This window comes from Balearica regulorum, chromosome 14 (assembly GCF_011004875.1).
Source record: "Balearica regulorum gibbericeps isolate bBalReg1 chromosome 14, bBalReg1.pri, whole genome shotgun sequence".
Taxonomy (NCBI): Eukaryota; Metazoa; Chordata; class Aves; order Gruiformes; family Gruidae; genus Balearica; species Balearica regulorum.
Window position 1 is genome coordinate 4,901,090 of NC_046197.1, and position 25,927 is coordinate 4,927,016.

Consider the following 25,927-nt stretch of genomic DNA (forward strand, 5'->3'; position numbering starts at 1 on the left):
AAGGATTTGACAGTGAAAGTTGACTCTAACAGAGAAAAAGCACGTTAGATTTAGAGCACTGTCATTGTAATGTAAAATCTAATATTACCCAGAAATAGGTATCTGAGCAGATAATTTGCTTATTACTAACAGTTACTTGTTCACTTGGAGACCTTTTCTGGAATAGGTTTTGATTATATGAACTGATATAAAGCTTTCCCTGTTAGCTGAAAGTTAATACTGCAAAGCTGAAAGAGTTAATACTTGTGAAAGCATACAGTCCTAAGCCAAAATGGAGAGGGAGCAGGGGAAGAGCCCTCCAAAATTCAGACCCTCGACATCTGAACTGGAGTTAATACCGGGCCAGCACTGAAATCATATAGACTGAAACACAGGAGGGAAGGCCTGCTCAGACTGCCGAAAATCTTGCCCTTAAGTTACGTGGTATGAAACAGCAAATGGTAGGTGGTTACAGTAGGCACCTGCCTCACACAGCCCTGGCACCTGGAGATTCAGCAGACTCAAGACATTGCCTTTGGCTTCTGGAACAGGCAAAACCACGGGTTTTATAGACAGTGCTGTGCCACGCACCACAGTGGTTTGATTACACGTGTGATAACATAGGGAATTCTTCTCCAAGGGCTCTACTTGCTTTGTGCTGATGCTCAAAGGAGTTTTGCCATCAGTTTCAGCAGAAGCAAGTTCGGCTTTCTGAGGAACCTGGGGGTGGTAGCTGTGCGTGTTGGTCTGCCACAGTCCTCTGAGACACCTTTGGCCCCTCTCTCTCAGGCTGGGATGCTGATGTTGATCACATAGTGTGTGTCACTCCTACTGAGCTAATAGTAGGTATCTGCAGAGTTTCTTATCTGGGTCAAGACTATTGTTTGAATTCTATATTAATAGCACTTTTCAGGAAAAGTAATGTGTTACCGCTATAAAGTTTTGCTTGTCTGTCAGATTGAGAAGTCTCCTGTATGGTGAAAGAAAGGAAGGAAAGAAAAAAATCATGAAATCCTAGGAAATTGACTTCTTTTTCTTTTGATGGACTGATTTTCCATACCCACAGAGAGTGAATCAGTCCTCCACTGACAGTAGACTGTGCTATAACTTTCACTAAAATAAGCTGGACAATAAATGGAGCCTTTTTTGTAATATTCCAAGTTCTGGAGGCTCTGAAAAAGTTGCTGGGAATGCATTCCTTCTCCCCAGGATATAGTAAATGTTGAATTAATGTTTATTTACCTCTCTGCTTTGAATTGGTTAATTCTATGCGAGTTATTTGTGGGTGGGAGAAGAGGAGGATATGTAAAATACATCATAATCAGTTCTTTAATACATTTTTAATTTTCAGCACAGACATACTGCTATGCTAAAAATGACTCTTTATTCTAAAAGATGAGAAAATAGATTGATAGTATCTATTTCTAAAGGGATTTTTCTTGCAATAACAAAATGTGAGTTTTATACTTCCAACCTAATCTGAATTATTTCCAACTCCTTCTTCAAAGAAAGTTCGAGTATTTAAATCTATCAAAATAAATTTGCTTAATGCCCTAGAGAATATCATATCTTCAGTTGTAAAACGGTCATAAATGTTAAAAAATTAAAGCGATTTGAACCATCAAAGAATATTAACAAGTGAAACCAAATTTCATCATTTCAGAACTACTATGTATTTTATGCAGATATATTTTATCCTATAATGCAAATATAGAAAATATGTAATGATTTTGGCAAAAATTAATCTAATTATGTATTTGAACAGTTTGCAAGGGTACCAAATAATGTATTTCTTCCTTACCTTACTGAAATTTTGTGACCTTTCTGCTATCAAACATTTACATTTCTGCATCTTTTCTCTGCACACCCGCCTGTCTACAGAATTCTAAATTCTGTAGATAACTCAGGGCAGAGACAAAATGCTTAGCATTACCCAAAAAAATAAATTAAGAACACTTTCTTTAAAAGCACTTTGGTTTCTGGATTGCACTTTTCGTTCATCTTGAATTCCTCAAGCAACATGAGTCCAAGGAGCTCGGTAATGTGGCAGATGTAGGAACAGAAGTAAGTTGTGCAGTTATCCTTCAAAATGAAGAGCACTCCATCATCCATGTTACTTATTTCTGCTGTTTTCATTTACTAGTTTTATTTTCTTTTTCTGTGTTACTAATACGTTCCTGTACCACCAAATAGCACAGAGGCAGAGATGAAAACAAGACTGATATTTGAGGCTAATTTCAGTACTTGACGTGGTGCAATGAGTTGCTAACTTCAGCCGAAGCCTGGACCAGACCAAGGCACTGACTGCGGCTCCCAGTACAAACACTGTCTTTTGGGCACTTCTTTGTTTATGAGCTCCCGTGTTTCGAATGTCCCAAAAGGTGTCCCTGATCCTACGAGCTGAACTATGTAGACTGTAATGCAGGTGCTGCTGATGACTCTGAGTTTCGGGTTAAAAAGCTGCAGAAATACTACGTATAAAAGTGCTTTGGTGCCTTCTGTTGATTGCCTTTGCGCCTGCAGCAAGGTGAAGATAAGGTCTGAGAAATTACATGCAGAACAGACATGCTTACTTAAACATCCTTTCTCGGTAGTTTTGCATTGGGGCTGGTTTTTGTTCATTTGTGCATCAGATTTCCTGTATGGATTCCCATAAAGGTTTTTGGTTTAATCTGTTGAGAAAATAGGGATTTTTCTTGTTGACATACTTCCTTTCCCCCTTTTAGTAAGGCAATAAAGCATATTTCAGTGGGTTTGTCTTGCATTCCGAGACACAGAAAGATGTGTGCAACCCCTGAAACAGTCATAAAACGTAGAAGGGGCACGTATTTGTAAAGGGATGAAAAAGTTACTAACTTAGGACCTGTTGGAATAGAAATGCATAGAAAAGCCAAATAAAATTGGTGTGAAACTTTCACTAACTAAAGTGTCATTTAGTAGGAGAAGGTTTTCTGCTCTGCTTAATTTTTAGTTATGTCCTGTGGCAATATCTGGCAATAACAGTATGATTGAGAAATATGTATTAGTGTAGCTGTAAACACGTTTAAAGATTATTAAAAAAAAAAACCCCAAAGAATTCTTAAAAATACATGTCCAGTATCTCTTATGGTGTGCGGCAACACGATGTTCATATCCTTTGTAGATTAGAAATTAGTCCATAGCTTTATTTCCAAATGTCCAAAATTGTGAAGCATAGGAGATAAAACTCTTTCAGAGCTTAGAATTTCACCTTCAGTCTCTTAGGGTACGTGACTAAAAGGAATTAATTTCGAGGTGGTTCAACAAGCCCAGTCAAACTGGATAAACTGGTAATATTGAGTGAATGGTCATGCTATTGTCAATAGACTGGAAGTGCTGAACAATACTTGTGATTTTAGGATCCGTTTCTCAGTAAGGTACAGAACTCAATTTAGCAAAAACCCCTTTTAAATTGTCTATTATTGTTTTCCCTCACTGGGGTAGCTTGAAAACTCTGTGGTCACATGGCAGTTGTGCCATGTGGACAGGACAGAAAGAATTACGAGTCACTGTTGGCAACTTAGGTGGAGTGTTTTCCTTGGTTTATCTTGTAAAAGCTGTTTTTCCTCCTATTTTATAATGATAGCCAGAGAGGCTGGAGCTTGAATGCATTTTGTTCATTGCAGATTGTCCATTAAAAAAAAAAATAAATTCCAGAACCAAAAAGATTTTATACCAAGAGCTAATCCTAGGAGGTCTGGGGATAGTATTCTGTTAAAGAAGGTAAATGAATTCTTGCTGTACAGAGCTTGTACGGAATGATTTGGGGGGGTTTTTTGTTGTTAGTCATGTTAATTGTTGTAGGTCTTTCATGTAGTATCTCTGAGCCTGAAATTCCTCTTTCCTGAGTTTCACCTGCTTTTTGAAATGAATGAGCACTGACTGTGTCATCGAGTCTGTAGCAACAAACTACGCATGCAGGAATCCGCCATTCAACTCTGGGTGCTTTAGTGTGGAAAATTCACTCACAAGTAATTTTGAAGAAGTGCAAGTACAGTCACCCAAATGTTCACAGCAATTTTAAGTTGTAACTTCAATTCCAAATGAGCCCGACATATTTGATCTTAAAAAAAATAAAAAAGTTAGTCTTTCAGATTGTAAGATGTAAATGTAAATGAAAACACACCGCCCTACCATCCCCGAAATCTTAGAAATTAAAATTGTTCTATCAGTGTTTTATATGTAACCTTTCCTCTGCAAATGTTTGTGCCTCACTCTTCTTCCTGCCCCACCACAAACGCCCAGAAAAGCACACGGCTGCAAGTGCCAGGCACTGGTTTCTTTCGAACTCTGAGTCGGCGCCGAGTCGTGTTCGGCGGGTCACAGCGCAATCTGTCAGACCAGTTGTGGTCTGCATCCCCTGTTCGTCTCTACACTGACGCATCCAGTCATTGCAAGCGTTTTACAACTGGAATGGGGTTATTCATGCTTTCCTTTTTTCAATCTGATACGTTCCTGTTATAAAGGATTCTGTTTCATAAAAAAGATAGTAATCTGTGCAATTTCTGATACAGAGGTCATGGATGAGTGTGCTTATAATACACACTACCTTTTGTCCTAGCAAACTTTTCTGAACATAATTCGTTACTTTGTGCTACAGCCAGGATTTAATTGTTCCTAAGGCTGTCTTCTGTATGCTGAGCACTCAGTTATATAGTCAGTTTTACTTATTTGCAAAATGCTATTCTGGGCATGTCTTAACTAGATAGAAGATTTTTATTTTCTTTCCCAACCTGGAGAGGCAGGGAGCGAAAGTCATGACATAATTCTAAATATATGAGATGTCATTGCTTAATGAAAGCCTGAAAATGCCACACAAATGTGATTTCCTCCTCTATTTTGCTGGAAATTATGGTCAGTTGAGGCAATCAGGATCAAATTTGAACTCTGTAAATTGTGTTCCTATAACTGATACCAAAATACCTAAATGCAGTAATGAAAATGAGATTTCTAGTTAAAATGTTCTGCGTAGCTGTTTTACTTACTCATACTTGAGTACAGTAAAATTAAAATGATTGGGTTTTGCTTGTTTGTTTTTACCCAAGGCTATATGTTAGCTCAAATGTATGTAAATGAATAAAATGATTTTAATATCTTTAGTTATTTCATCAGTCAGCACATACATGATACGTGTAAAAACAAAACTGGAGGGAATAACCTTTGGCAGTATGTGAGTAATTGAAGTATCTACCAGTTAGGTGAAATGGGGTGAAAACCAAGGAGTTTGGCTTTTTTAAAAGTACCCTCCGTTTTCCGTGTGGAGCTTGTGTCACAGGCAATCAAGTTTTGCCAGAGGGAGAACAAAAGTCGGTTTGGCAATGGAGAAATGGTGCACCCAGAGTAGAAAGGTATCAGTAGACAAATGATAATTCCCATTTTTCTTTACTCCATTACTTATTAGACTGTGCTGTAGTTTATACCCTTCCCATTCTTCCTGCCTCCTGTATTGCTGTAGGCCTTTATGGGAAGGAGAAGTGCTCCTGAAGAACCTGGCTGCTGTTACTACAAGGTTTCTGTTATATAAATCAGTTGGAGATAAGATTAAGTACAGAAATACCTTTTTCTGGAGAACTTTTAGAAAGGTACTGCACCCCCAGTGCACCCTAGTGAAATGACGTGCATAATTAGCATAAAGAATTGATGGAGGAAAGATGGGGTGCTCACATGGTTGCTTGATAAGAATTGTTTTTATTTGCTGATACATGTCGGTGAGAGATCTGGTGTCATTGCTGAAGCTATGGAAATGAAATCTGAGATAACCTCTGTTCTATAACATAGTACAAAATGTGAGGTTGGAAGTACAGCATAGTGAAAGGAACACTATCCAGATGGCACCGTGGTGACAGGCTTTATATCAAAGAGCAGCTGAGGTAAAATAAGAGCGGGCAAGAGAGGGCCTCTGAAAATCACTGATGCCGTAATGTAACTCTCTCTTTATAGAGAGAATACATTTGCATAAATTCATTGATCGATGATTTTGCTAATCCTGCAGTATTCCAGGCATGTCCCAGCAAATTGATGAACATTTCTATCAATCCTCAGTGCGGATGCCTAATTATATTACATATTTAGAAAAGATAGATTTTTCCTCTCCTGGAGCATATGTAGTAGTTGAATGCTGTGCTCGTTCTCCTTTCCTGCTCCCATTAGGTTGGAGGGTTTTTTCCCCTTTAAGAATAGCCTGGAGCCGTGCAGGCTGCAGAACTTACCAAGATAAGAGCAGTGCCAGGTTAGAAATATTAGTTTCATGAATCACTGACCAATATGGTTTTTGAGGAAGCTCGGTTTTACGGCTTGTGTAGTATAAGCCCTTTATTGGTGCTGCAGTCACTGCTCTGAGAGACTCCAAAGTCAAAACTCCAGGAGACACAGAGATTTCTGGCAAACCTTCTCTCCCATGATATTAATTGTTTCATTTGCATGCTTTGCTCATCTTGTGACCTGCCCTCCCTCCCCTTTGACTAATATAGTTTCTTCGTCAGTAATATGAAAGATGTAGAACAAGCATTTTGACTGTTGAAAGTCAAATGAATGTGAACGACTTAATCCAGAGGACACTCAACAGTATATTTAATGCAGCTCAACACTTTAACCGAAAGCTGAGCTGAAGACTACGATGGGAATGAAAGTCCTTGCGGATAAAGTTGAAGTGCTGACAGAGTTCTGAGGGGAAGTTACAAGTTCAAGGTAGATGAGTAGTCATTTTATGCCATAGCTTGCAATTCATTGTTTATGTGACTCCCCAAAGCAGCTGGATGACGATACTACGGTAGCTGGGTGTAATCCTGTCGGCATTAGTAAGGCCTGTTTGGCTGGGGGAGGAAGCGTCACGCCTGTGTGGCGCAGGTTTCTGTGATATCAATATCAAATATACCCGGATGGCCTCAGCCCTTCTGTGACACCGTCTGGGGTCCAGAGCTGGAGGTGAACGTGGGAACTCCTGCTTGCTTTGGGGTCAGTCCCCACAAAAGCAAAAAAATGATGATTTCAAAAAAATGTTTCAAAACGCACAATGGTTACCTTCTTTTTTTTCTGTGTGCGATTAGGTATTGTTTATGACTATAGGGGTAGAAATGCTTTGTCTTTTTCAGAGGTTGCATTTGTCCCTCTGCTGTGGTGGTAGAACGACATAGACAAAGGCTCTGCGCTGTAGCCAGCCTTTGTACGAGAGAGGACTCAAAAGCCTGGTTTCTCTGGAAAGAGAGAATAAAATTATCATTGGGAGCTCTTTATACCAGAATTGTTGGTCTGCCACTTCAAGCGTTGTGTCAGATATTTAACCTCAAACAGTAGCTGCTGGGATCAGGGTACCAGGCATAACTTATTATTAGCATTATCCAATATTTGTAGCTGGGACAATAATGTTGTATCTATAGTAAATTAGAAATCAAAACAGTAATATGGAGATAGTTAGCTTGCAAGTGAGGTAGATAATTATATCTGCACCTGAAAAAAAATGCGTAGGTAAAAGCTTCTTCTGATCTAAAAATCAAATACCGTCTCTTTTTCCTGCTGTTCGCAAGGTTATGCCTATAATGTAAGTATGTATGTGTGTAAGTATGTATGATGAAAAGAGCATGTATGTTTAAATCAGGAAAAATAACCTTTAGATCCTTAAAAAGAAAGGCATATGATTAGTGTAAATTAGACTTTCTGTACGTAGTGTATCCAGTTCTGTGTTTAAGAAAAAAAGAAAATTTAAGAGCTGCATTAAAGGTGGAAGTATGAAACAATTTTAAAGTAATTTGAAGCCAAATAATCACAATTTCTATGTTAATTTAGTTATCATAAATGAAGCAATTTCATGTTAACTGGTTCAATACTTCTGAAGTGGAATTACATTTCTTAAGTTTGTGTTTCGAGGTGAAAATCTGAGTGCATTGTTTTAGTATGACCGATGGATGGCCACACTTAGGACATCTGCAGATCCCTGGAAACAAATTTTAAAATGCTGTAAGGTCATCCAGAAACCTTTGCTGTGATATACATGTTGCTCTTGAGTATTTTAGAGGTACCTCAGAAAATAGCTTGGTCAGTTGAAAGCACATCAAGTGACATGGCTGCATAAAGCCACTGAAGGAAACAATGAACAGTAGTGCCATTAATTTTTAAAAATTGCTCGCATCCCTCTTGTCTTCACAGTACTAGGTGGTGTGAGATATCTGTGGTTTGCTAGTGCCAGACTGTGGCTGAGATTGGGATTTATTTGAGGGTAAAATAGAAGAGAACATTGTAGAAGACAGGTTGGTGGCAGTGATAAAGGGATGTAGGAGCATGTACTGAACAAGGTCTTTGTTCACCAGATCGGTAATTTAGATTTGCTTTTACATCTTTTGCCATTAGAATCTTAGATTGTCTCTGTCACCAAAAGTGCTTTTTTGGGAGAAGGGAGGGTGGGAAAGCAGATCTTGTTCATGGCTTTCAGCTTTGGACATGGCTACCGTGATCGATAAATTGCCGCAATGCAGCATCTCTGCGACGATGCTTGAAGGCCGCTGAGAAGCCCTCGTTGGTGCAAAAGGCGGTTGCGGGCTGGGCGGGCTCTGGGGAGGGGGGTAGTCCACTCCGCAAGCACCCGAGCTTCTTACTGGCTCCTCGGGCAATTTCAGTGATGTCTTAAAAGGGTTGGATCCATTTTATCTGCGAGACACCCCGTCTTCCCGTCCATGGCTAGGGTGTTAGAAAACAGGTGAGGCACTTCAGCTAATACTTAGGCTGAAACAGTTAGGACAGACTATCCACAATGGCAGTTATATTTTATTTTGTATGCATGCAGATGTTACAGAGAAACAGCCGTTTATGGAGAACAATTGACTCCTTTTATTTAGCTACTTCTTGCGCTTGTAGAATATTCCTGAATAGATCATGAGTGCTTCGAATTTTTTTCTGGGTGTATTTTATTTTGCACTTTTTCACTCTGTGGACTGAACGCAAATGAAACACTGTGAGTATTTGCTATTCAAATTGTTATGGTTTCTTAGCTGTATTGCATACGCATGCATGAATATAAGCAGGTATTGCTGCTTCTCATGGGCAGGTGGTGTTTGGGAGAAATTTAAAAATTGGAAAGATAGGTGTTTTTAAACATATTGACCTTTTTCTTGTGTGATGCACACAAGCGCTGTCTAATGTATTATTAAAAGAAAAACTCAATGTCTAATTCCTGATGGAAAGCAGATCCCTTTCCAGCTTCACCAAGAAACTGCCCTTGCCCTTGTCTAGGAACTACATGTTGTCTTTGTTCTTTCAAAACGTTTCTTTCCTCTATAAATGTGACTTTTCCTTAACAGCTGTTCATACATGCAAGTCTGAATTCACAGAATGTGTATATCACACATTCCCTATTTCATTCATGTGGATTTATATTAGCCTATATATTAGCCTTAATTTCCAGCATGTATGAATTGGAGGTAGGGACATCACATACCGTTTGAATATGAAATTATTCCACAAATGTGGTTTGCGTTTCTTGCATTTTGGGGAGTTCCCTCCTATTTAAAGTTCCTTCCCATTTAAAGTTCCCTCTTTAAAAGATTTGCTGCTTTTCCTTCCTCTGCTGTCAAAAGTTGAGAATTGCCTTTGCAGTTCCGTGCCACACTGTGCCCATTGTCATGTTGCCAGAGCTAGGAAAGATGTCTTCCCGCTGCCCTTTCCCAGTGGGAATGCCAATGGCCTTGGGATCCGAGGGGCAGCTGAGACACCGGGCTCCTGAAATCGGGGGGCTGCTCTGGCAGGAAGAGTAAGGGGCATTATTTTGCCTGCAGGACCTGCCATCGGAGGGAAATGGAAACCAGGGGTTCTGGCAGCCTGCTCTCCAGCCTCCCCAAAGGCTTTGTAAAATCTCATGCGCTGACACCCAGACACTCAGGCTAAACTGCTGCCAGTGCCATTTCCATTCAATGTTGTATTCATGCTCTCCAAGCATGTCTGCTGCAAACCTGGGGTTTGCCAGCTCGTCCCTCCTTTGGTCCTAGCGGTCAGCGTGGGACTAGCAGGAATCCGCAGTCCCGCAGGCAGTGCCGCATTGCGGCAGCTGATGAAGTGGCAACAGGCTGGCACAATGGCTGTCCCAAAGAGACTGAATATCGCCGCATAGTCCCTTTAATGGATGCAGAAGTCTAGTTTTTGTCGTTTTCTCTAGCTCTGAAAAGACAACTAATTTCTATTTCTCACTTGGAATGACTTTTCTGTTCCTGGGAGTGTTACACCAACAAATATTAAAGGACATGTTTCTTATGGTAGGGAAGTCTATCAAAATAGAGGCTTTGACCATAAGGTTAGAGCATTAAGGTTGCAGTGTACTCAGGATGGGACAAATTGAAACATGGTTTTGAAGAATACTACTGTTCCTTTCTGATCCAAATTTAATCAGTTTCTTTAGAATTTCTTTTGGTGGAGTCCTGTAAGGAAACTACTGTGCTCAGCTGACTGAATGCTGAAACCTTTTACCTTGGAAGTCTTCATCATTAAATGCCTTTAGCCTGAACAAATGGCAAAAGTTGCTTGCTCCTTTCAAATTAGAGAGTTGGACTGTGTTAGTTTGAATTGGATTATGTCTATAAGACTGCTTTAGCTTCAGAAAGGACTAACCAGAAACAACTGTTCAGGCAGGAACCTGAAAAACCGTTTAATTTTGCTGAAGTTCTGATGCATTGAAGCTAAGGTTTGTATGATCTGAGTCTGAATTGCTGATTCTTCTTCATCCTTTCCATAAATACACTCTGGTGGGCTTTCAGACCTCTGTATGCATCGAGAACCCAATCCAGTTTCCATTGATTTTGGCAGGTGTAGCACAGAATCCATAAAGTACAGTACCTGACAGGCATGCAGTTGGGTAACACCAAGAGCCATATTTAGTAAGAGAGATCTCTGTATAACCTCTGTATCTATTTAACAATTACTTTCTATGAAAGTAATATAATTGTTATTAATTTAATTATATTAATTCATTGAACAAGAGATTTAATGAATCTACAACCCAAAATTTAGATGAGTTGAAATTGGATACAATTATATTTTTGATCGCTGTGACTCCTGTAAAAATCTGCGCCTAAATAAATAGATTGCAGGGACTAGATTCACTCCCTGCTGAAATCAGCAACAGGATTTGCACTGACTTCAGTGGACGTTGGTCTGGGTATTATGATAATTGGACTTGTTCCCAGTGGTTCTAGGCAATAATATCAGCCCTGGAAACTGGGTACCATAGAGAAACATCAAAACCACCCTGATGATGTAAAACATTTATTCAGTGTTTGCAGAAATACTTTTATTTCTCTGAGTCCAAATACTTCCAGAAAATTATGGATGTAATTGGGACTTAGAGCCACAGCAGTCATTCCTGGTACAGTGTACTGAAAAATGTGTAGCCTTTGGGGAAAGACTTGAGAAAATTTCTTGATTCAAAAAAAAGTAAAAGCAATGTTTCCTGTGCCGTCTTTGAGTTTAGCAAAATAACTCATTGGAGAATCCTTAATTTAAAAACAAAGCAGTGGCAGAATAATTTCAGCCTGCATTCTTTTGTCTTTGTACCAATACTTTTGTAACTAAAAATTCTATTCAGGCTGAATTGAATTTGTATTTTCTGCCTAGAATTAGAATGTCATGTAAAAGACTGAAAAGCTGATTGAAATTTCTCCTAAAAAAAAAAAAAAAAGCTTTTTCAACTCTCACCGGGCATGGGCGTTAGAAAGAATTGAGAGGTGCAACTCATACATGTATTTTGTACAGCTAATAGAGGTGATTTGATCGTGTGGGAAAATAGATGTGTCTTTCTGTATACAGAAAGAGCAGACTTCCTTAAGGGGAAGTGGTAAGACATTTCATGAAAGACCGTGAGAATGGCATTCTTGACTTAACATCTAAGAAAGTCCACAACCTAAATGAATTGTCTACCCTCATCCTCTGTATAACCTTTATTATGTTATTTTACCTTATCTTGCCTTAGCCTATTTTATTTTATTCTGTTTTCTACTTTATCTTGTTTTAGCATATTTTATTTATTTGCATGTCAGTGTAAGTAAATTCAGGCATAATGATACATACGTGCACATACAAAATAAATGCAGGGCTAAAGGTAACATTGGAAACGTTTGAGCATTGGTCAGCAGAATCTTTTCTTTTTCTCCCGCTTATGTACAAACAACAATACAATCTTTGATCATACAGGCATGTACGATTTTTTTCTGGCCTCTTTTACCCGTTTGCACTGGTTCCTAGTCCCAATCTCTTTACCGAGATAGCTTGCCCGAGCATTTCCTTAGCTGCAGGTCCTGCCTTTCCCTCTCGTCTGCTCTGAGCTGCAGCTCCTGACCTCGCCAGGCCCACAGACTCCAGCCAAGGCACAGCCAGTCTCTAGGGACAGTTAATGCAGCAGTTACAGGACTTAAGTTAATATGCCCTAAAGTTATCGCTGTAGGCAAATGTAATCACCCTGGTTCTTGCCGGGTGACAGAACAGGGATTTTAAACAAAGAATTTGTTATTATAATAACCCAGTTTCCCCAAAGCCTGATGTTTCTGAAAGTAATCTCACTCCTTCAAGGGGAAAAAAAGAATCTGCCATAAACATCTGGCCTTTATAATAAGCTTAAATAGTTAAAATCTGACAGTTATATGCAAATTAAAATCAGCCACAGAATGGGCAATTGTAGCAGTAAACACTGCTGGCAATTTTGTGCATAATTCCATAGGAAGCTTAATTTTTTTTCATACATTTCTAAAAAGAACATTTTCTTTCCTCTGACTAGTTGTGTTTCTGATGTCAGCTTCCCAAGTTAACAATGCTAGAGCCTCTCACGTTGCTCTGATGAGAACATTTGTGAACACATCGGCAAAAGACTAATACTAGAACAGAAACCACAGAAATTGGCAGCTAGTTATTTTTATTTATTTCAGTGGATTTTACATGTCACCTGGAGACTATTTAGAAGATTATTTGCCTGGGCTAACATTGTACTTAAAAATAGCACATATATAGTCCCAACTCATTTTAGAGTTGGGTACAAATATTGAGACAAAACCCCAGCTGTTATTGCTTTTGCTGCTAATTTGAGGTGTCAGATCAGAGCTCTACTGCTGTATGTCAGTGAATAAGGCGCCTTGTGAGATCATTATGTTTCCTAACAGTTCAGAGTAATGGATTAATCAGGGCAGCATCAGCTGCTTTCATTATATGCCCACGTGGTAGTTATGGGCTTTAAGCTAAACAATCTGTGGGGAGATCAAAGGATTGAGTACAAGAGGCACTCAGGACTCAGCAAAACTCTGAAGAGATCCAGTTGGGTTTTGGACCTTGCCTAACAAGCAAATCTTGGAGGCCTTCAAAGACCAGGGTGAGGACCGTGCTCAGAGCTGGGGGATAGAGTGCCAAAGCCATTTTGCTTTTTCATCAGAGGCCATGAGAAGCAGTAAATATTTAATTTAATGCAAATTCCTTCTGACCTGTGTGAAAAATAGCTCTGTTTTACAGCTATTGAAAATATAGTTCCTTTTACCCTACAATCTCAAAGTTAATTACAAACATTAATTATGGCAGCGTACAAAATTCAAGTCTTGGTTTTACTGCTAAAAAGAGATTTAGATTTAGATTCACTTTTTTCAAATTGGTAAAATGCCCCTGCTGTTACTTATATTAGGAGGTATGTAAAGGCTGGAAGGGGTCTGAAGTTGTAATCTCGAGTCCCTCCCTAGGGCAAGACCATAGAGTCCCATGCTGTTCTTGCCAGGGATTCGTTTAGTCTTAATACAGGCTTCCGCTGCTGATGGCTGCGCACTCTGTAGCAGCTCTTTGCTGTATTTTCCTGTTCTTATTGTAAGAAACGTTTCCCCTATATCTAATCAAAATTCCCCTTTCTGAAATTCTAACCAGTTACTGCTTTGCTTAACCCTTGTTGAATACAAGGAACGGAGAATTTCTTTTCCCTTTGCAATGACTTCTTCTATAGTTGAGAGAGGTTTAAGAGTAAGTGATATGACTCTGCTAACATAGAGGTCTAAGGTTCTGTCACTGTCAGTGTTAAATTTTGCTGCTAATGCAGTCACGCAAATTCATGTTTCATCTCTAGTGTTTCAGACAGACCCCAATATCCTCCTCTTTATGTTCATAAATACCGATGGAGATGTCTAATCATAGAATCATAGAATGGTTTGGGTTGGAAGGGACCTTAAAGATCATCTAGTTCCAACCCCCCTGCTGTGGGCAGGGACACCCTCCACTAGACCACACTGCCCAAAGCCCCATCCAACCTGGCCTGGAACACTGCCAGGGATCCAGGGGCAGCCACAACCTCTCTGGGCTACCTGTGCCAGTGCCTCACCACTCCAACAGTGAAGAATTTCTTTCTAACATCTCATCTAAATCGGCCCTCCTTCAGCTTAAACCCATTACCCCTTGTCCTGTCACTACACTCCCTGATAAACAGTCCCTCACCATCTTTCCTGTAGGCCCCTTCAGGTACTGGTAAGCCGCACTCTTGCACGTGTTCAACAGTTTCAGTCCACATGTACACTGTGAAAAGATCCCTTCGCATATTTTTATTTACCACCACTCCATTCTCCCCCAAAGCTTTTGGTTCTCAGAGAAGTTGTCTTTCTGTGACCTTCAGAGCCAGACTGTTTTGTCCCCTTCTGAGCTCCGCTGGCAACTTGGAGTGAGCTGCTCAATCTTTTTTTTTTTTTTTTTTTAATCAGTTCACCCACTTCTGAACAGAAATAACATATCAACAAAACTATTTACATGAGAGGCTTAGTTATGCTTGGAGCTGTCTTGGTTAAGCCTTAATAAATTTTCCAGTCTCATTTACTGGATGTATAGTTGCACTGGGGATAGGAAGCCTGGAAACTATGGCAGTTGTGGGAGAAGCAGTAATCGGGGAGTATGACAGTAATTCACTCTTGGGAATGTTACAAGCCTGCAGATGCACCATTTGTAGCTATCCATTGCATGCACATAGATAATAATCTTGCATTAGGCCCAATTACATGGTGTTATGGACACACAACACACGGATTACATACACAGCCAACGAGCAGACTGTGATAAAGCAGTGGTGTAATTGAAGGAGACAGAAGGAAATGTTAGACTTGTTAGCGCTACCAGTGCTGCAGCACCCGATACGGCTGTTCCCCACCAGCCTTGCCCATTTGCTTTTCTGCTCTGTTTCCAAGTCTCACTTTCAAAATATAGGTTTATCACAGAGTGAGCTAACTCAGTACCTTGCTCTTTCCACAGGGTATTTAGAGAATTTGGAATGGGGAAAAGGAAATGAAACATCATTGTTTAACTGAAAGCGAAGCCCATAGACACATAGAAGTATGTGCTGCCAAATGAGGACTGTTGTTTGCAGAATCAAATCATCTATGTTAGAAGCCTGGAAAGAATCTCTAGTGCCCAAACGTAAAAGGCATTCAAACCTAGAAATAAATGAGCTGGTGCCTTTTCAGATCTCTCTGTCTCCATTTACCTATCAGTAAATGGGTCTGAATATTTCTTTCTAACCGAGAATTTTGCAAATGCTGCAACGTCCGGTGATCAGCCAAATGTGACACAAAAGCAGCCTGGCGTGTATCAAAAACCTGAATGGCCAGCACAGCAGACCTCTCTAGTAACTATGGTAGATGCTTATTAAGGCTTGGGGAAAAGTGTTAATCAAAAATGTAATCTACCATATAATTTCTCAATTTGATTAGCTGTTTGTGCTAATCAGCTGCAGAAATGGAATGTGAAAGAATCAGTCTCCGTTACCATCAGAAAACAAAGGATGTCTTCATACCACATGTTCGCTCCTTCCCCTTTCGTTTTAATCCGTTCAGATTGTAAACAAGAAGCATCGCTGTGGATGTAGTACTGATGCGTAGCTAGTAACCTGTGTACATTATGAAAATGCCTTGTACTCAGGAAAAAAGACATTTGCATAATGGTTTTTCCTTTGCCAATGATAAACCAGGATCCCATAACTTTTTTAAGCTGGGATGTAGCAGGTGGTATTGTCATCAGTGTTATGTGTTTAACAAAAAACCCAACCCTCCTACATATTTTCCTACTTGAAATGTGACTGGAAAACATTCAGACAGTTACTATTTTACAGTGTACTTCCTGAAGTACTAATTGAAGAAATGAAATAGTTAATATTTCAGATAATTCTGTTATGTTGCTTAACTTTTTCTGATATCATTGCCAGAAGATCCTTTTTCTTCATATCTAGTACTTAACTGGAACAGAATATTGTAATGAAAGTATTATTATTTCAGATGAATAAGTCACCAGGCATTCTGATATTCATGATATGCTTTTAATGATATCATTAATTGAACTCCAAGTAAGGGAAACAAAATCTGTGTACTCTGTAATTTACGGAATTGAGAGTGTTTGACTATTGATCTGACAGCCTGGGATTTCTGCTCTCTGAATTAGTCCAAGGAACACGAAGGGATGCTTAGAGTTCCTGAGTTTTTAAAATAAAATACTTGTGTTAATAGTAGGGTGCAAAATTTAAATCCTTTCCTTTTTTTTCCATAAAAGTTTATGATTTCTTCTAGCATTAGGAGTATATTTTTCTTCTGACTCCCCTTTAGTCCTCAACACCTGTATTCCTGTTTAAGAGGGTGGAGAAAGGAGTAAAGAATAGTGCATAAATATTATTTAAAAAAATACACACATGACAGTCATTTCTACAGGTTAATGATTTTAATGTAATTACATTGAGTCTGGGATTAACAACTCCTTGTCAGGGAACTACAGTGGTACACATGAATTTGGAGCAAGTCAGAAGAGAACAGAAGTGCAACTGCACGTAGTTAAATTTGAACAAGGAGTTGGAGGAAGGACATAGGTGATTGTTTTCAAATCGTGACAGGATTGCAGAGTGAGCGTTCTTTCCTTTAAAAAAAAATCTGATTAGTAGGGGCTATAAATCAACTTTACTCTTCAGAAGGAAGAAAGCAGCTCCATGTGTGCCTCTAACCAGTTTGGGCAACTGGCAGAGGAGTGAGTTAGTAGAGCAGTTCCTCTGGGGTTGTAAATTGAAGTCAATGGGACTATGACAGTTCATACCAGCGGAGGATGTACCACCTCGAAGATTGCTGATCCCACGTTATGCGTCTTCCAAGTAGTCCTTGGAGGATCCTTAGGACTGCTGCAGTCTGCTTCTGCTTAGCTGGCAAAATCTGACAAGGATCACGGCCCAAGGTGGGAGGTTTCCTGGCATAAATAATATTGTCTATAACCTCAGTTTCCTGATTCAGCATTTTGGATGTGAATAGTTTACAGGGAGAGGACTTCTAAATGAGAGGACAGTGCTTTTTCAAGGGACAAGGGTGTATTGGGCTCTGGAAGAGGTGGGAGGTATAAGGCTGGGGAGAAACCAGCAGAATACAAGTTTCCCCATCGAATGTTGGAGGAGTCAGAAGATTCTGGAAGTTTTCTGCTTCTCACAGCTTCCTGGTGTTTGTGCATCTGTTTCTATGGATTTGAATCTTAGTTGGATCAAAATGAGACCAGGATTTTGAAGCAGCTGGCAGTTGACTGGAGCACAATTTATTTTTTCCCTTAATGTGTTAAAAATGCCACTGTATTATGTGCTTACCCGTCAGAACACATACTCTTGAAAATCATTGCTGGGAAGGCTTCGTATGCATGACAGAAGGCTTTGCAAAATGCCTCTGGAGCACACCTCTACCTGAAAACGTCCCCATTGAAAAGCCGAAGAGCTCTTACCGCGTCGGAGCTACGTGCTCTGCACAACCAGAGCAGCGGGGTTAAATTCCCGCAGCTACGACTGGGGTGTAATGCAGACAGTTCACTGTCAATTAGTGCCCTTTGCAGTGTTTGGCCTTATTTGTCTTGAAATAATTGCGGTTATCATAGATGTTTTATTGCCTTCATTATGGTTAACATTTAAATATCAGTGAAATAGTATGCTACTAAGTCATCTGTGCAATAGCTATCTGCTAGAGTTATCCCTGAAATTTGTGTTTAAGGAGTATATTAATTCAGCACTGACTTAGGATTCTTAGAAGGAGGGTTATATATTTATTGATGAATTATGGGAAACTTTTGCTTATAGGGGCAAAACCTGAGCCACTCTCATCTGACATAGTGTGAGTAGAAATACCGTGTGATTGGAATAATGCTTTGTCTGCTAAAAAGAAATATTTTAAGAAATTAAAAAATATTTTTGAATCATCAAATCAGACAGTAAAGGCTGACCTTTCCACATCCAGATGAAGAATTGCTCTGGGAGACAGGGATTTGTTCTCTACCCTCAGCGCAGGAGGAAGCTCGCTGTCACGTCCTGTTCTGCCTAAATCTAATCCATGTCCTTTTGAAATCAATAGGAAGTCTTCCTTGAATTCCTATGGTTTCTATTGACTCCTACAGTGCCATGCGTGACCTATTCAGACATCAGCTATGTATGTGATTTAATTTTTGTGAGCTGACTTTACATGTGGCTTTTATTTATAAATATATACCTAAAATCTTCCAACCAAGTGCATAGCTCATTTTTATGTAACAGGCAATTGAGGCAGAGGGTGAATTATATTTTTATGTTTAGAGAGAAAAAATAGTGGTGCAACTAGAAATTCCATTTGTGAGCCCTGTTTGAACTTCCCAACATGCATGTGCAAATGCAACTAGCAAATAAATATAGATATTGAGGAGTGAGTGTGTTGCTGTATATACGTATGCACCCTTATAAGAGCTTTTGTTCACTTTCTGAAATTGTTGTACATGCTTACGTTGGCTAACTGTCCACAAAAGACTTTGGGTTGTATCGCTGGCTAAATAAGGGACTCAAGCAGTAGCAATTGTATGACAAAGCAGTTCATTTTGTGCCATATAAACTGCCACAGTGGGACATTTGTGTTGTCATCGTGACATTAGCAGGAATTTCAGCGCTACAGAAATACTCTCATACTCATTGCGTTCACTCCCAGCTGAAGCAGTGGCGTGTGCAGATTGTGATGCACGGCTGATGAAATGACACGGCTGATAGCTTACTTTCAGGTTTACTTCTGAAGTTGACAGGATTTCCCTCGTCATCTTATCTCATAATTTTATAATAGACTGTTTGAGTCTTTGCATATTGAGAAATTGAGTACACAAACTCGTAATTTTGTATACCTCTTGATCCCGATACTTAGCTCTGTGATTCTAGTCCAATTTTTGGCATCATCAGGTTTTCTAGAGGGTCTGGAATGAATACTATGTATTATACTCTAAGCCAAGATGCACTAAGGCCCTACAGCTCTTATCAGCCTGGTCTGCGAATGTGCGTGACTTGACTGACACAGATCTCTGGGAACAGATCTCACATGCAGACTCCAGATTTCCAAAACTTTGTTTTTATTAACATAACTCACTCTGCTTACACATTTGGAAAGGATGGGTAATTTTGCTCTGTTGGTGCAGTTTGCTGTCATAGGTAAGCTGACAGCCCCCAAGCTTGCTCCAGATCGATAGTGCATCCATCTGGTGCGGGGCTACGCTGAAATACCAGCTACGATCCTAGTAACAAAGCGGGCATGTTCTGTCCTGCTGGGCTGCGGTGCAGCAGCAACACAAACACACTGCTGCCAGTGTCAGGGCCCGCTCACACACCTCTCCTGAGCATGCCTGTGCACAGCGGTGTTACCCACCAACCGCTTGGCTTTGCCAGTATGTTTATGTGTCCTCCTATGTACCAGAAAAACAGTCTCAATAGGGTGTAATCTAATTTAGCTTTAATCTGCTGATGTTGTAGGTGATAGTTTTGCCAAGGGACTTCTAGGCAGAATTGTAAAAATGTTTTTAAATTGGCAGATGACCAAGAAGGCTACTTAACATCTGTAAGCGTCTTCAAGAGCTTTTGATTAAATGTCCTATGTAAATACATAACATTGGAACAACTAAATAGTTCAGGGAAAAGAGTAACATGCCTTTGGGTTGCTTCAGCAGGTATTTTCTTCAACACGTACACAAACGCACAAAAGCACTATCTTCTACCAAAGCGATGCTGTGGAGTGCCGTGGCCCTCGTACAAGGCAGAGGTAGCTCTATGCGGTGGTGCTGTGGACACCTCACCTTTCAAATAGGCAGCTGCAGCCAGCAGCAGGACCTGGAGCCATCACCGGCCCCATCAATTCTCGTGACAAACCGGGCTACTGTATTTGGTGCACTTGGAACATGGCCATTATGCCCTGTTGGAGTGCTTTCCATTTCCTGTGCCATCTTGATAAACTTTATAGCCTCTAATTTGCTAGAGAGTCATTGATATAATTAGGAGCAATATAAATGGGAGCAGCACACTCAGCTGATGATAATCGAATCAGTTCATTTTTCATAAGAAGCACTAAGGGGGTCCCTACCAGCAGCTGAGGTCATTTTCTCTTTAAGCTCTGCTTTGATAGAGCAGCAGAAATCCTTACATGCCTGGGTCACAACCTGTTTTCTTATGGTCTGTTCCACTACCCGTATATTTTTTCATAAGGAAACCAAAGAAAGGGTACCCGTCCATCCGTGTGTTTTCAAAAGGGCAATTTGAGCCGTCTGTCCATGTAAGCTGGCTGCGTTAACAAGCCTGTGAGAGTCAACAGCTCTCTTTTAGCATGAGAACGAGCGCTCTAAGTGCAAAGCTTCTGTGTTGCGGCATTTGAGTTTGAAGTTCCTCCACTCAAGTTGCACCAGGTTTTCAAGCAAAGTGGCGGCTTAACCAAAAAGTCTGAATCTGTTCTAGTAGTTGATAAAAACTCATCTCCTGTGCTCCTTGGTTCTCAGACATGGTAAATAATAACCTTCATCCATTTTATGCAGCTGTTGGTTGCTTTGCCCTAACAATATCTTTCATGATACGTCACAAATTGTCTGAGGTATCAGTCAGCATGTCTTACTGCTCGCAGCCTAGCAGATTTATTACCAAGAGTTTTAGTAGTGTTTCTGTAAATACTGTGTTGGTGAAGAAATGTAAATAATTGATCAATTATTCTCTTTTCTCTTTTTTTTTTCTCTCTCTTAACAGTACTCTCAACAATAACAACATCACCCGCATTCCTGTTACCAGTTTCAATCACATGCCAAAGATCAGGACTCTGTGAGTAATATCTTCAGAAACAAAAAAAAGATGATGGTGTAAGCCAAATCCTTGGATATTTGTCATCTTATGATAATCTTATTTTAGTCGCTTCCCCCTACTCTGTTGCAGAAGGAGGTCAGTGAAGCGGTCTGACACTGAGGGCTGTGGTGGGGGCAGCCTTGGGCTCCTCTGTGGGAACAGGGACATCAGCCCATGGCTGGGGACCTGCTCAGAGGGGTCCCGTGGCCACGGGGGTGGGCTGGGGCAGGACTGGAGACCCGCACCACTATGGCCTCGCTGGGGCAGGGCTGGGAGCCCCGGGCTGCGCTGGGGTCCTGGGCCAGGTCTGGGCTGGGGAGGCCAGGCAGGGTTGTGAAGGCTGCTGGTGCCCTCGGGGCCCTGGCAACGAGTTCATTGGATTTATCCAGGGTTAAGTAAGATTCAGGTTTGATTTTGAATTTAACAGGAACTGAATCTGGAAAATTTTTCCCATGAGAAAAATCCATAACGTGAAAATGTGTTCCAAGCTGGAATATCACCAAAATTGAGAAAACTCCTCAGATGGATCAAATTATTTAATTTTGTTAATATCCTGCATTTAAATCCTGTTTCTTCTTTTCAGATTCAGAATACTAATTTATTAAACAAGAAATTTTTTAAAGAACTTGGAAAAAGCTTCTCTTCCAGATGCTTTCTGAAACAAAATGTCACTCATTCTGATGCATTTTTTATAAAAGCTTCTCTTACGTCAAATCCATTTTTCTATAGCAGACACCATGCCACTAGAAAAGCTCTGATCGGCTTTAGTAGACCAAAATACAAAGATTGTGAAATTAGACTGTGGGCATTTGTATAATTTAGCCATAGCCTACCAAAAATATTTTCTTTAAAAAAATTTTTTTCCTTTAAATTCCTGTAGGGAATATACAACTTGAGGAAAAGTCATGTTTAAACAAAGCCTGTTTTTTTCCTCCAAAATCTCAAACTCAACCAAGATGTATTTAGTCCTGAAAGCAAAGAAAGAGAAATAGTAGCTAGTCTGAAAATTTTCTATGGCATTGAATAAATGAAATGCTTCAAGGATGCTACATGTGTAAAATAGTATTAGATAAGTTAACAGAACTGAAGAAAAATTATTCTTACTCATGTCAGTCCATGTAAGCATAGCCTCTGATTTAAATTTACATTCTTCATCAAATGGTGACATTCATAGATCTTAATGTAAGTAATTAAATGGAAATTAGATGTTTGTCTTTTAGAAGAGAATGGATAAAGAAGATAAAGGTAGGGTTAAGGTTCCTGGAGTTTTGCCTTTTCTCATTCAGTCACAGTGGTCCAGAAAATTTGCCTGGCTTCTTCAGATTAGTCAGTCTTGTCTGTTACCAGAGCTCAATGCCTTCTGCCATTTTCCTTTTAGTTTAATTTCGGAGATGGCTTTGTATATAGCTCCCTGGAGACTTACACTGACTAATCCCCCTCTGCTGTAATTAAGGAAAAAAATAAAAAAGAAAAAAAAAAGGGAAGGAAGTCATAAATAGGATTTATAAAGGGAAGCTTTTATATTGAATTCTGAGAGCCACATTTTATAGAACATGAATGCTGACCCACTCTAAAAGGATTTGCTGGAAATTTAATTTAGGGTCTATGGCTAAAAGGGCACCTTTGCAAACTTGCATTCGTATTCATTCACCTCGTGTTCTGTAAAGGCAGTTTCAGCAATATCAAGTGGCATGTTTCAGTCTGCAAAGACTGCCAAATAACACGCAGCACCCTTCTTAGCAGGTCGATGTAGGGATTAAAAAATCCTACATAGACAGGTGGAAATACAGTAAAAGTGATTTAGTTTTCTATATTTCCTTCCATCTGTTTCAACAGAGGCAGAAAAGTCATCAAAATAGCATTTAATGTAAGATAAATACAGGAATCAAACAGCATTTCATGATTTCTTCTTCCTATTAAAAATTCTTCCTCTATCCCCAAGCCATCTTACATATTACTCAATACTTTCTGAATATCTTCTGTTCAGAATTTAGTCTAATACTAAAAAAAAAAAGAGAAAAGTGCTTGTAAGGTTTGAAGCACTTGAAGAATTCTTTAAAAAAAAAATCAGTTCTGTGCTACCTTCTTTTATTTAACTGTCTTTTCTGTTGCGAAGTTTCATTGATCTTTTAGCCTTGATTGGAAGTGACAGGAATTAGTTTTTATTGATCTGCTTTCCTTTGCTTGAAACAGCTTTATTTATGTTAAAGCATGTTCCCCATGCCTATTTGCTTAATGGTAAGTGTCCTGTTGTCTTTGCCTGTGCAAGTGACTGCTGAGATAGGTGATTACATAATTTCTTTTAATTTTTTTTTATTTAAGGCTAAACTGAAAATGGTGGAAAATCACTTCAGTACTTTTCAAGTTCACAGGGAATTGGTGTATTATGCTTTTAAGTACCATGAAAAGTCTTTTTGTGGCTATATTCATCAATATAATTATAAAAAATACATTCGAATAGGCTGCTTTGTTAAGCTTGACAGGGTCTCTAAATGGTCTCCTCTCAAAAGCAAACCGTAGAATATCCATGCAAAAAACTTGAGCAAATGACAAGGTAGGGCTCTGCTGAGGCAGGCGAGGTGGCAAAGAGGTGACAGTTCACACTCCTAAAATGGGAAACCCCAGAAACCACCTACATGAATTTAGTGAGGGGAGAAAACTCCTCAGAGAATTGGAAAGCTGCCCCTTTTTGTGAAATTGCAGTTATATTACTCCTGCCTGCCTACATCCATACAGAGGATGCAGGGAATGGCATGGGATGAGCTCTGTTTCAGTTCCTGAAAGAAGAAAAGATGATTCTAAATATCGTTGTTGACTGCTGTGGTGGGAAGGGATAATAGTTTGAGGATTTAAATGAAATGCTTACTCTCTAAGTTAGAACAAAGTTTTACTTTCTGGCTAGATGATATTGTTCTCTTTTCTTTGTAATTGTATTTTTCTTTCAATCAACAGATTAATGGTTCATAATAACAAAACATTTTACTAGAAATCTAACTTACTGCAGTGTCAATAAAATAGCTTCATAATCCCTAAACCCAAGGTCTTCTAGTGTTCTTCTAAAACAATTACGTTTTACAGTGCTCCCAAGAGACTAGCCTCCTCCATCGCTATGGGATAAACTCTCAGTTCCAGATTGGCAGTCTTTTACTGTGACTGCCCACCCCAGCCATACAAATCTGGGGGCTGTCAGCCCAGACGCCACTGCTGACCTGCTCTGCTGCTGTGCAATATGAAGATCTCACAGATAGACAGTTAATTTCTTTGGTGGATGGACAGGGCTAAATCCTGTGCACACCAATTGTGTGGGTTTTTTTTAAATGTAATGCCTGTGATACTAGTGAATAATGCTTTGTCTAACCATTTCTGATAGGATTTTCAATCTGGTTTATCATTTCATCTTTGGTATAGCACTGCAAATGTATGACTCATTACAAGGAATGAAATAATTAATGTCCTGGGCTTTTTGTTTTGACCTAAAGTTTGGTAGCTATTAAAATTACCAGATTCACTCCCTGAATGGATCATCATTTTGCAGACTTCCCTCCGCAATGTGATAATGCTTCTGCAAGTCTCTAGTGCCAGGCATGAAGAAGACTGGGAAGGGGGCTGTGTGGCTAGATCTTCCACTATGAAGAACAGCCCAGGCACTGCAGTGTGGCTCGACTCTGTCGTGGTCCCCTTCTTCATCAGGAGTTGAAAATTCCTGTCTAGAACCTGCACACTTGTGCTAAATTGCCCCTGTAAAAAGAGCATTGGTGAATTTGTACAGGCAGCACAGGAACATACAAGGTATCAATAGCCTCTGGTGTGTGGGGTCGTTCTCTCTCTCCAAAGGAGAGACAAGAGGGGAGAATCACCTATCATCCTGGTTTTCAGTCTGGTCCTCATGTTTAGACAAGCCATCCTTGGAATTCACTCATCGACATCACATTCATACAGTTATTTCTGATGTGGAATCACAGGCAAAGGGATTACTTGAAGGAATCTTAAATTCGGCATGTTCTTTTCTCTCAAGTGGCCAGCTCATGATTACCTGTAGGTGGGTAATTCCTTAACTTCATTCTTCCAAGACCTTATAAATAATAACACCAATTTATATGTGGACATTTGTTTATTATATGGCAGACAGTCAAGACCTGGCCCAACCGTAACCACTAACCTGCAATGATCCTACTGAGATTGTAGTGATGAGCCAGGCTGACTCATACTTGATTGCTCTGGTTTGTGCCTTCTGTTTAAAAAACTACTGATAACTTTAGGGTTGTTCTGTCTTTTGTAGGCGGCTTCACTCCAACTTCCTGCACTGCGACTGCCACCTGGCTTGGCTGTCTGACTGGCTGCGACAGAGGCGCACCATCGGGCAGTTCACCTTCTGCTTGGCGCCTGTAAATCTGCGGGGTTTTCTTGTGGCAGAGGTTCAGAAGAAGGACTTTGTCTGCTCTGGTAATGATGCCAGTTATTCATTTATCTATCAGCTGATGGCTTTATATTGATATTCACATAAAAACAGTGAGTGGAAAATTATTATGTTGTGTTTGAATGCCATTCTGTAGCAGTCCTGTTTGTTTTTATCATTGCTAAACTGTGTGGGAGTAGATCAAATTGTTAATTTTTCCAGGTTTATAAGAATTATTGGATTCCATTTAATCGTTCAGTTCTCAAATTATTTTTTTTACTTTAGCATTGGCAATGATATCAACATAAGAAATCAGTTAAGTGTGGGTAATTTGGTATTTCTCAAGGGAGAGCTCTACAGCTGACTGGAGTACAAAAGAAAGGAAATAGAAAATGCTAATCTGAGTCTGTTGATAAATTATTGGACTATAGAACAGGAGGAGCAGA

The 25,927-nt window shown here is 39.8% G+C and overlaps 1 protein-coding gene across 2 annotated transcripts in view; it reads left to right on the plus strand.

Annotated features, from left to right (window-relative positions):
* The window catches only part of SLIT3 (slit guidance ligand 3), a 527,279-nt gene that overhangs the window by 299,538 nt on the left and 201,814 nt on the right, over positions 1-25,927 (plus strand). For both annotated transcript variants that reach the window (XM_075766507.1, XM_075766506.1), the window contains exons 8-9: positions 20,993-21,064; positions 25,365-25,528. In XM_075766507.1, the coding sequence (XP_075622622.1) occupies positions 20,993-21,064; positions 25,365-25,528 (236 nt within the window). The remainder of the gene's footprint in view (positions 1-20,992; positions 21,065-25,364; positions 25,529-25,927) is intronic.